At 36.8% G+C, this 12,372-nt stretch overlaps 1 protein-coding gene across 2 annotated transcripts in view; it reads right to left on the minus strand.

Moving 5' to 3' along the window:
- Positions 1-651: 651 nt before the first annotated feature.
- LOC126484212 (H/ACA ribonucleoprotein complex subunit 4) overlaps positions 652-12,372 on the minus strand; it is an 86,765-nt gene continuing 75,044 nt past the window's right edge. For both annotated transcript variants that reach the window (XM_050107625.1, XM_050107624.1), the window contains one exon: positions 652-914. In XM_050107625.1, the coding sequence (XP_049963582.1) occupies positions 840-914 (75 nt within the window). In that variant the 3' untranslated portion in view covers positions 652-839. The remainder of the gene's footprint in view (positions 915-12,372) is intronic.

Below are 12,372 nucleotides of genomic sequence, written 5' to 3' on the forward strand. Positions count from 1 at the left end.
GGACCATGCCCTTCCAAGGCATCATTACTTGGTGATTTGTTACCATATGCAATGTTTGCTGTGACATTTTTATAAATGGGTGGTCAATGATTTCACTGGATCGTTGTTTCTGCCACTTATATGATTTCAGCACTCAAAGTAACTGCAGTAACTATTTGTATTTGATTAAAGAGTAAAAATGCTCTAGATTGTATCTGTCTCTTTCTTCAACTAATTGATTTCTTGTAGGTAATTTTTTAATAGATCAGGATTTAGTAACAGTTGCAGTATTAAAGTTTTGACTGTTAAAGCCACAAAAAAGTGACAATCAAAACTTAGTTGTTCACACCTATCATATGACAATGCTAGTCTTTTTAAGAATACAGAAGCAAACACTGTTGCAACCGCAGTCCTCCTTTCTCAGGTGTAAAGATTAGACTGCTGCCACTATGGCAGGAGCTTCACATCTCTTTTTGACAATATTTTCAAATTCAAGCACATTTAGTAACGCATAAATGGAAATTCAAAATACAGCAACAGTAAGTATATGAACTTATTACCAGTCAGTCATTTATAGTAATTATTTTTACATGGATAAGGTGAGGGGTTTGCACAGAAAAGGTTTTATTTTTCTGCTGCACCTATGTGAAAGTTAAAAACAACAGATACAAATACATATATAAAAAATTTATTTGTACAAATAACAAATGACAGTGCCTGGGCTGCCATTTTTACTTTCACTGTCTTTAAAACCACCACGCCACATTTATTATCTGTTTAATTTAAACAGAATAATCACACAATATAGCAGTCCTAAATGAAAAACCTATTTCTCTTTCAAATGGCTCACTCCATAAATTTCACGCTGCCTCACCTTCTTCCTTCCTTTTTTCTTTATCTTTCTTCTTTTTTTTCTTTTTCTCCTTAGTAGGTTCCTGAAACAAAACACCATAAAGGACTTACACATTTGTATAATTAATGATATTTTTATAGTGTGTCCTCTTGTGGGTGTTAGATCAGCTTTTTAGACTGCTGAGCCCAAATCATTCGTACCTTAATAAAGATCTTCCACGTTTTTACAGCCAACGCTCCCAAATGCAATATTGTAGAGCACTGCCTCAGAAAAAGAGAACTAATAGTTATCATAAATTCATGGAAATTCAGAAATAATGGACATAAATACTTGATTTGGAGAAAAAAAGTTCAGTAACATATTTGGTAACCTGTTAGCAGCATTGCAACTAATACTGTAAGAATCTCATCTCGTGGAGTGAAAGTACCACTGGTAAGTGTGCTGATAAATAAGAATAGGATGCTTCACAATATTCTTTTCAACAATTACTTTATCTAAATAGTACAATAGCAGACAGTTACAGCATGTCACAGCAGCCTCTCTCGGGATATGTATAGTTTACACCTTGAGGAAAGCAACTGTAATACTCTTAGAAATCTGTCATTTGAGTATTAAAGCATTTTAAATCATGATGTAGCTATACAAACAAGGATTTTAATCCTTTCACCAGTCAGAAAATTCCATGTGCTTTCTTTAATGACAATATTCTAAACGACTCAAAAAAGAAACACTTCCCGACTGCTGACAACTAATTCATTTTTAAAAATGCAAGTTAACTTGAGCCTACCAAGTGGGGAAAGTCAAGAACCGAAAGCTATATTTTTTCTTATTTTGACACGAAATCGGTGGTTGTACTTAATGACACTTTCTCTTATTTTCAGATACACTTGTTACCTCACGCCTCTTGTGTTGGTTACATAACTAAGAGATTAAGATGAGAATTTATTTTTCAGGATATGATTTGTCTTCATTCCACTGGTGTGCCTGATCTAAGGAAAATGTCTGTCTTTGTCATCCCATAAACACTTTGCATATTTGTGACAAATGCAAGGGGCAAACAAGGAACTGTTTCATTGTTGGTAAAATACACATTATTGAAAAATTATCATAAGAACTGTGCCACAGGAATTGTTATAAAATATTTCATGTCACCAAATTAATTATGCCACTAACAAACATTTCAGTACCTTCAACACTGGCAGTATGACTAGTTGTTTTGTCCAACTTCGTTTAGTTTATTATTTGGCACTTATCTGAGACTTCAGAGTCTTCGTTGCAGCATGCCTGAATAAAATAATCTCCATTTTCAAATCACGTCAATTTGAATAAAATTCTCGAGCTTTTGAGGGCTCTCTCTGCCATCATCATCATGAGTAAAACCACTGACTGCCATTTTGGCATGGTTTTCCACTTATATAAGTGAAATTGCAGCCTCTAACACCAATCAGAGAGGGTAAAAACAACACATATGTGGAAAGTGAGTTCGGCAGCTCATAGCAGCTCCAGCCCACCAGGGACCAAGTGACATCAGGTGATGTGAGGGGCCGGAGCCACATTTGAAACTGCCATTTCTGCCTCTATACAAGCATCAAGCATCTGTCTTTGCTTCCTCTCGACATCCGAAGCTCACCCCCCACACCCTACGAACTGGATATCCCGGGGTCTCAGTTAAAATTGTTGCTTATTATTCATTTCCCAGTCGTGGAATATTCCAATATGTTGACACATGAGCCAAAACTCCCATGTTTTCAAACTGCATTTGTGCCCATTTTCCAAACAGTGCTGGACATGGCCAACTTGTGCTCACTTTGTTTAATATGCTGCTTGTACTCGATACAACATTGTGCAACTGTGCAAACCTGTGATCTACATAGATGTTATCGCATTTGCAATGGACACCATATATACTAGACACACAAAGGACTGTGTCGTCTTTGACAGGGTGAAGACACTTCGTATCTTGGCGGCTGAACGGAACACCGGTCTAAATCCATGTCTCTGTAGCACACACCCTAACTTGATGCTCCTTGTCCAACATTATGGCAGGAAAGCAGCTGGCTTGGCCTCTTCTGCTGATTCATCTTTGGTGGCACCTGAAAGTGTTTGCAATGTCTCTCTTGTTATAACCATTCTCTCTGGATACATGTCTCAAGTGCTGCAATTCAGACTGTAGGTGATTGTCATCAGAAATAACTTTTGCTCCATGTATTAAGATGTTTAAGACCTCTTTCTTGTGTATGGGTTGGTGAAACCTATGGGTGTTGACGGATTGATTAGTGTGTGTCAGTTTCCTGTATACTGAATGACCAAGCCGGCCTCCTGCCTTTTGCAAACTAAAACATACAAGAACGGTAGCTTCCCATCCTTCTCCACCTTGATGGTGAATTTAATGTTGGAATGGACACTGTTAATGCAATCAATGAACTGCTGCAGTGAACTTTCACTGTGAGGCAATATCAGGATGGTGTCTTCAACATACCTTAGGAAGCAAGATGGACGCAATGCCGCAAAGTTCAGAGCAAACTCCTCAAAGTGCTCCATGAAGAAATTCACTACTGCCAGAGACAATGGTGATCCCATCGATCCCATCACTGTGCCATCCATCATTTCATAATATTCATTGCAATACAAGAAGTCTGTTGTCATTCAAATATGATGGAACAACTTGACACTTCCAGGTGGAAACTGTGGGGCCAAAATATCTAGTGTATCCTGAACTGGCACCCTTGTAAAAAGTGATAATGTCCAGGCTAACCATTACATCATTTTGGCCTATTTTCATTTTCTTGAGTATTTCAACATGGTGTTCATATTGTTTCAGTTTTGGCACTAATAATCCTGCAAAATGTTTTGCCAGTCTGTAGGTGGGCAAACTGATTGCACTAACAATGTGTGTAAGGGGGACATTTTCTTTGTGTATCTTCAGCAATAAATAAGCCTGGGAGGTCTTGCAGTACAAGGCCTTAATTTCTTAACCACCTTTTCTGGTAACCCGCAGTCTTTTAATAACTTCACTGTCTTTCTGATGATGGCCTGTGTCTGACTGCGACTAAGCTTCCGGTTTAAGTCATCTAATAAATGTAGTACCTTCAGTGTTCAGAACCACGGTGTCATTTCCTTTGTCAGATGACAAGACAGTCAAGTTGTCATTCTCACGCAATAAGTGTAAGCCACATCATTCCTATTGGCTAATATTAGATTTCGGTGGCTTAGCTTTCATTAGTATACGGCTGGAGGTTAGTCTGACATCCTCAGCTGCAATCACAACCTATATGCAGAAAACTGCGGCAGCCCCAGCAATCATAGGTTTTACTCCTAACAACAATGGCAGAGACAGCCATCAAAAGCTCGGGAATTTTATTTCAATAGACGCGGTTTGAAAACTGAGAAGATTTTATTCACTGATCTGAGGTGTTAAAAGTGTTGTTTGTGTTACTGAAACAAAAATGTCATAAAGGTACCACAACATGTATGACCTAAATAACCCAGAGAACCTTAGTGAAGTAATTTCCATGACACAGAATGATAGTGATAGTGAAGAACTAAATAATAACATTGAATCAGAATCTTCAGGAAATGAGTATGTGATAGAGGTAATAGAAGAAATAGCAGATGAAATAGGAAATAGTGTTGTTGATGATGATGATTATGATGATGATAATATACCAAGTGATAAAAATCTTATAAGTAAAAATGGAAGATCTTGGTCGATAAATCCACGAAAAGCTACGCATCAATCAGTTCATAATAATATTGAAGTGCTTCCAGGAGTTACAGGAGCATCTAGTGGAGCTAAATCAGCAAGTGAAGCTTTCAAGTAGTTCTTTGACAACAGCATTTTAAGAATTCCTTGTGGACTTCACCAACAAAAAGGTATACAGATATTATGAGGAATGAAATGCAAGATATCCAGAAAAAGAAGAAACAGTGGTTGCCGAAAGATGTTGATGAAATGTACTCATATTTTGGAGTGCTGATAACTGCGCGTGTTCAGAAAATTAAACAGGAGTCTATAGAACTGTTGTGGATCACAGACGCTATGTACAAAGGAGACATTTTCCTTGCTTCAATGTCTCAAATTTGATTTCAGCAGTCGTCTATGTTCATCAGATTTGATGACATCACTACAAGAAACAAAAGGAGAAAAAATGATGAACGTGCTGCTATCTGAGACAATGTCAAATTGTTTGTCAACCAACTCAAGTCAAATTACAATTCTCATTCGTATGTTTCAATAGATAAACAATTTTTCTCTTTCTGAGGGTTATATGAAGTCGAAACTTACGTAGAGTGTGTAAGTATGGGCTTTTGTTGATGCTGAATCAAATTATGCACTGAGCTTGCAAGAGTACACTGGAAAAGAAAGAAGGGAGTGCTCAAGAAGAAAAAAAATAAATAAATAAAATAAATTAAGGACAAAGCATCAAGCTGGATCTAACTAGCTGTCCCAGAGCAGGTTACAGCATCACTACCAATTTTTTTTATGTCTCTTCCAATTGCAATTTAATGTTGCAAGAGAATCAATGAGGAAGAATAAGCAAAAAATACCTGAAGCTTTGTTACCAAACCCTATAAAGAAAGTAATATCATCTGTCTTTTCATCTTTTTTATAATGTGGTTACTTTGGTGTACATGTCCCAGTGCTTTGACTTTGTAGTACTGAGCATAACAACATAAATGTAGGCGGTGACACTGAAAGCTACAAATCAAACATAATTTTGCTTTATAGCACAATCAAAGAGGATGTAGATACAACGGACAAGATGTTAATGAATATTCTTTGAAAAGAACCACAAGAAGATGGCCTTACTTCTTATTTCTCAACATTGTCGACATAGGATATTTGAATGCTTATACGTTATGGAAAAAGAAAATCAAATTCTTCCATGAAGTTCTATGCAAGAGAGGAGAAATTTTCTGCTGAATGTTGGCAAGGATTTGAATAGCCCAGAGGACATACGAAGATGATAACTGTAATCAAAAAAGTCTTGTTCGAGAACCTGGGGTACGGGAAGACAATATAGTGAACCTCCCACTGAACTCCAGCTTTCAAAAAGACGCCGATGTCAGCTGAGTCCAAGAAAGTTTGACAGAAAGTTTAGTATATCCCGTGAGATATACAAAAAAGAACATGCATAAAACATTCAAAAAAAATTACAAAAACTGCTTGTGTTCCATGCAGTGACAACAAAAAAGTAGACAAATGCTTGGTAAACCTTAAATTTTGTATTCACAGCCACAGCATTGTAGCCTTCATTAATTGTTTAAATGTGTAATATTAACAAAAAAAGTTCATGTTGCTTAAGTAAAGTTTTCTGTTACAGTTTGCAGTCATTTCTATTCAAAAATCACTATTATACTGATTAGAATCTAGCTGCACTAATTTTGTGATTTGAAGTTGTCACATTCACCGTCATCGAATTGTTGGAAAGATATGTTAGAAGCTAATTAATAATGCTAATTAATAAATTTTTATGTGCACTCAAAATATTTATTTTTATATTAACAAAAATTGTTAGGTATACCAGGGACCTGAATCATGTCCTGCTGAAATGAGGTACATTCTATACAACAGGAGAAGGAAGCATCTGCCTCCTCCTCCCCCCCCCCTTCCAAAGAGGTTTGTCTTTTAATCGTTTAAAGACAACACAGAGTAAGCTAACTACTTGCTTCTGAAGCTGCTGTTTATTTAAGTCCTTACTATTGAAGAATCATCAGTTGTTAACACCAACCACGAGCCTGGAATTTTGTTGGGTAACACTTGCTACACAAACTACTGCAATTTGAGTAGTTTACAAAGCTGTGGAATTTTATCTTATCTTTTCTTCTGTCAAAAGCAAATCCATCCCCATAGTTCAATATATTCTACACTGGAAAATAACAGATGCAACACGTACAAGCATTTGAAAGATGCTATTTGTCTCTCACAGCTTGAAGAATTGGGTTTTGAATTTAGAACATGAGAAAAGCAAATTTCAATAACTATGGGATTATTTACTTTATTTCAGTAAGCAAGGAGGACAACTGATTTAGACCAGGACTATATTAGCTTGGAGATATTCAAAAGAAGAGCTCTGAAGGAGCTACAAAAATGAGATACAGCAGTATAGTTAAGACTATTAAAATGAACACAAATCAGTCAAAGAAAGAGTGGATAATGTGACAAGTGGCAGATAATTAAAATGTATGCTGAAACTACCACACAATTTGCACCAAGCAACCAAGCAATTGTTGGTCTCTTCTCCAAGAAAGGGGTGACCTGGCTTCAAGCACATTCAAATTTCATCATCTCTCCTGATTAGTAATGAGGCAGTATTTCAAAGCTAGGCTACTAATCCCACAAACAGCCTGTAATTATTCTTACCATCCACCACACATCCTCTGTGACAACAAGCCTACAGCATAGAAACTGCACTTCATACCACCATGTCAACCACACAGGTCTTCTTGACAGTGCTCATTTGTCGAATATGAATGTAACTGGTGACTAGCAGCATGAGTACCAGTCTTTGCCTTGACAAATGTCTGCTTGTGTCTGTGTATGTGTATGTGCGGCTGGATATGGGTGTGTGTGCGAGTGTATACCTGTCCTTTTTCCCCCCTAAGGTACGTCTTTCCGCTCCCGGGATTGGAATAACTCCTTACCCTCTCCCTTAAAACCCACATCCTTTCGTCTTTCCCTCTCCTTCCCTCTTTCCTGATGAAGCAACCGTTGGTTGCGAAAGCTTGAATTTTGTGTGTATGTTTTTGTTTGTTTGTGTGTCTATCGACCTGCCAGCGCTTTCGTTTGGTAAGTCACATCATCTTTGTTTTTAGATATATTTTACAAGCATAGTTAGACATAAAACAGGTTGTGGATGTTATAGGTGTGTTTTTCTCTTGGGCATATTGATTGAACTGCTCTAAGAATGTTCAAGAAGCTTAGACATGTGAGTGATGGACGGACTGCATTTTAGATGCTACATTGCTATCATGATTAAAATCTATTGACATAAATCCAAGGAAACAACAGACCCATTACCCTACTATTTGCAGGCAATTCATGAAAACCTACTTAAATGGTATGAAATGACACAGAATGCTACTGCTGAGGAAACAAAATATAATGGATCTGAAAACCTAACAGAAGCCTTTTATATTGAATCAAATGTACTTATGGCCTGCAACAGAAGTATTTAACAAGCTCATTCTACGCATAGTCCATATCAATTCAGGCAGGCTAGGAAAAAATCTTACCTTCATAGTCTCGGACATTATCGAATTTAACATATGTTAAAATGAAGGACTAAGTAAGGAACACATTTATTGTTTTCTCAAAAAAACACTGTTCCGAGATACAGCCCTCCAAAGATGACACTGCACATACCATTTTGAAGATGCAAATTTTGGAAAAAATTTTAAAATGCTGTATCTCTGGAACAATTCTAGATATTTTGTTGTTTTTTTTTTATTTTAAAGATAACTGCTTTATGATTACAAAGAAAACTTCCATTTGGATTTATCTGTCAAAACTCTTTTACTACAGTGTTCTGAACTTTCTTTACAATTTATAGGATTTTTTTTTTTTTTTTTCAAAAACACCAGTCCACAAAATTTTGATTTTTTCCTGTTGTTTAATGCCATATAGTTCTACATTCTCTGAAAAGGAGAGCTTCCACTTTTAGATGGTACAGGTTTTATAAACAATTGCAATTTTTGCCATACATAAAACCTGTTTTATTACCACATTATTACATAACAGGCTCATAAAAATCAAAACTTAGCCTTCTTTAACATAATTTTAGTTTTGAAAGATGAGTAAGAGACTCACGTTTTAAGCATTTTAAATGGTTCCGAAATGTATGTGAAATATCCAAAGACTTAAAGGTTTCAATTTATACAACTTCTGTGGACTCTGTTTTGTACTGAAATTAGCCAGTCAATTAATTAAAAATGTGTTCCACTGCTTCAGTATCTCCCTTTGACATAGAGTGATGCCTTCCTGATGAACCAAAAGGAAGTGGAGCACTTACAATCTTCAAAACATTGTGAACAGGAAGTGAGCACTGATGACATTGTTGCTGTCCTCTAGCTGGTAACCTATATAAAGCAGCTGGTTCATGTGGTAGCATGAAGTTCACTACAATTTCGTTTAACTCATAACTGGTGTCTATTATCTCTGCCACCACTCACAGTCACACACACCACAAACATACCCCTTCTCAGGTTGTGAATATGAATATTATCCTGCTGTTTCTGAGGTGTTCGCCGAATGAATGAAATTTCTTCTTACATGCTCTTTAAAGTGCATGCATTATAAGTTCGTCAATCACTTTGAGTCCAAAAATGTGTCTTCTGAATTCCTTTCACAGGAGTAGTTTGTTTGGACCATTCTTTTTTCTACTCACAGAGTTCTTCGATTTCCTCTTTGGACAAAAGAATGAGGGCTGTGGATGTGTAAGATTTCACGACTCTCGTAGAATCCTCAGCATTCCGAATCACAGCTGTATTTGATCTGGAAGGATTATGTTTTGTAGCATGGTACTTCAGCAAGCCTCCAACACCATCACAAGGCCCCTTCCCATGACCAGTACCACTGCATACCCGGTCAGTTGGCAGAAGTGATTTACTCAATTCAAACAGCTGGTAATAATTTTTAAAATGGCTAGGAGCACCATCAGAAATGATGATGATCTTGTCTGTGCCTGTTTAGAGTTGAAGAATTTTGCGTATTGCTAGTAAAGCATGTGCTGAGTCATGTCCTGTGTCCTCACTTATAACTGCAACACTTGTGGTCTTGTTTTGGAAATATGTCACTCCTGTAAAAAGTGAAACCTGGTCATTACAACAATTTCGTTTAACTCATAACTGGTGTCTATTATCTCTGCCACCACTCACAGTCACACACACCACAAACATACCCCTTCTCAGGTTGTGAATATGAATATTATCCTGCTGTTTCTGAGGTGTTCGCCGAATGAATGAAATTTCTTCTTACATGCTCTTTAAAGTGCATGCATTATAAGTTCGTCAATCACTTTGAGTCCAAAAATGTGTCTTGTACTTCTTTTGGGAGAATTACAGTTCAGTTCTCAGCAAAATCACAGTGAAGCACTAAACATAGCTCTTCAGCCTGTACACACCCTTTCACTTCTGCACTGTGTTGTTGCAATTTCTTCAGATGCTGGTGTGTTACTGCTTTCACTGACCATTTACCAAGTTCATCAATGAAACTGTCAAAGGCAACAGTTTTCCTAATTAGTTTATTTTGCTCTAATGTCGCATATGTAATTTCTGCAGAGTTATCTGCTACGTCTTCCAGGCCAAGTGTCTGTAAAGACAGTCCTCCCTTTCCAGGGCAGTCACCACATTCTTGAAACAAACAAGTCTCTCGCTTTGTGTCACAGACTACTAATGACTTCACATGCTCAACCAAGGTGTCATACGTCACATGTTCTGGTAAGTTCTTCAAAGTTACCACACAAAGTTCAACATTCACACAGTTCACACCTAAACAGACATCTAGATGGGTGTGGAACTATCCACTCAGTTTGTAGTACATAAAATTTTGATCTTCCAAGATTTGAAGTTGTATAGTTGCTCTTATAAACTGCAAAAGTTTCTTTAATGCTGCGAGTCATGTACCTCTTCACATTCACAACTATTTTACCTGTAACTGTTACAGTTATAGTGTCTTTTTTGTTGTCACTCTGGTGAGAACAAACCCATTTATCTTAAGAGTTCTGCACTATCTGAACTTGAGATGCTTCTACAGCATGACCAAAATAGTGATCTGGTCTTCCAAAGACTCCTTTTACAGACCTCACATTTCTTGATTTGTCTACCATGTACTTTGATACTGATGGAACATGGTTCAAAAATGTTCTCTTTGAAAATGTCTCTAGAATAATAGTTAAAACTTGCATTTTTTCACTGCAGGATGCACAATATTCAACAGCTGAATTGATATTTATGAAAAATTCCTGGCAAGAGGTGCAAGAGTGCTTTGGTTCATTTTCTTCTGAAGATGGAATTTCTACTTTGAAGAGTGTGGTCAGTTTTGCTGTATTGTTCATCCATAGCTTTAGTAAGTTCTCTGCGCTTTCTTGATGCATAGAGCTTATGACTCTACTTCACTGACCACAGATTCTTAACAGGACTAACACCTACCTCTGTAGTAGGGTATTTAATTCTTCCTCTACTGATGCAAAATCTGTATCATTTACACCATCGGAGGCTTCACCTTGTTCAGATACTATCTGTGTTTTTTTTTTTTTTTTTTTATCACTCTTTTATGGATATGCAAATAGCACACTTCACTCTCCTGTGGCCCCCGTCAGAAGACATTTACACCAGTCCTTTTCACGAAACACACTGCAACTGTATCAACCGGCAAATTCCTCGCGGAAACACAGAACTCACTGGATGGTCTAAGATTTCTTAGAATCAGCTTCAGTAAACAAATTAACACTAAACAACTACAATGCAGAAATCCGCAATGAACAACCATGACAAAGAAACTACAACAAAGTGTAAGAAATATCTGCAACAATGAACGTGAAAAGAAATAACTGCAACAAAGAAAGTGATAAGAAATAACTGCAACAAAGAAAGTGATAAGAAATAACTGCAACAAAGAAGTGATAAGAAATAACTACAACAAAGACAACAGAAATGAACACTGTAACAAAGAAATTAGTAAGAAAACTTCAGTGAAGACACATTACCCCTGAACGTTAAAAAAAAAAAATGCTTTTTAAAAATAAAATCTGTCCGACTTAAAAGTGGAAACTCTCCTTTACATAGAATATAGTACTACATGGTACTAATCCACAGAAAAAATCTAACTTTTCTGGATTGGCATTTTCAAAACAAAAATTTTTTCTGTAAATTATAAAAAAAATTCAAACGGTGACAGTAAAAGAACTTTGTTTGACAGATATGTCCAAACAGAGGATACCATTGTAATCATTAAGCAATTATCTTTATATATATAATTTTAAAAAAAATTAAAAAAAAAAGAGAAGACGACATTATTCCTCTAATTCTTACAATTCTGCTCATCGTGCTGTTTACTACATTAACTAGAATTGTACTGTACCTTTACAACACCAAGCACATTTGTCAAATGAGAGACCTCAAATAATTACAAAAAAAGAAAACTGACACCTTTTTCCATTTTTCCTCCCCCCCTATTCTTCTCCAAATACTACCTATAATCTAACTGGATGTACATCCCTACAGTTTCTGTTAATCTTTTAACTGTTGAGGCATTCTCACATAGACGGAAGAGAAGTCAAACAATGGAAAATCCAGGATGGAATGTAACAACACGAGAGAAGGAAAGTTACCACTCACCATATAGCGGAGACGCTGAGCCGCGATAGGCACAATAAAAAGATTGACACAATCATAACTTTCGGCCATTAATGCCTTTATCAGCAGTATACACACACACACACACACACACACACACACACACACACACACGCACGCACACGCAAGCGCAACCATCAGCAGTCTCAGAGAGCTGAAACTATACTCTGGAAGTGGCCCCTGCC

Source organism: Schistocerca serialis, chromosome 6 (assembly GCF_023864345.2).
Source record: "Schistocerca serialis cubense isolate TAMUIC-IGC-003099 chromosome 6, iqSchSeri2.2, whole genome shotgun sequence".
NCBI classification, from domain to species: Eukaryota; Metazoa; Arthropoda; class Insecta; order Orthoptera; family Acrididae; genus Schistocerca; species Schistocerca serialis.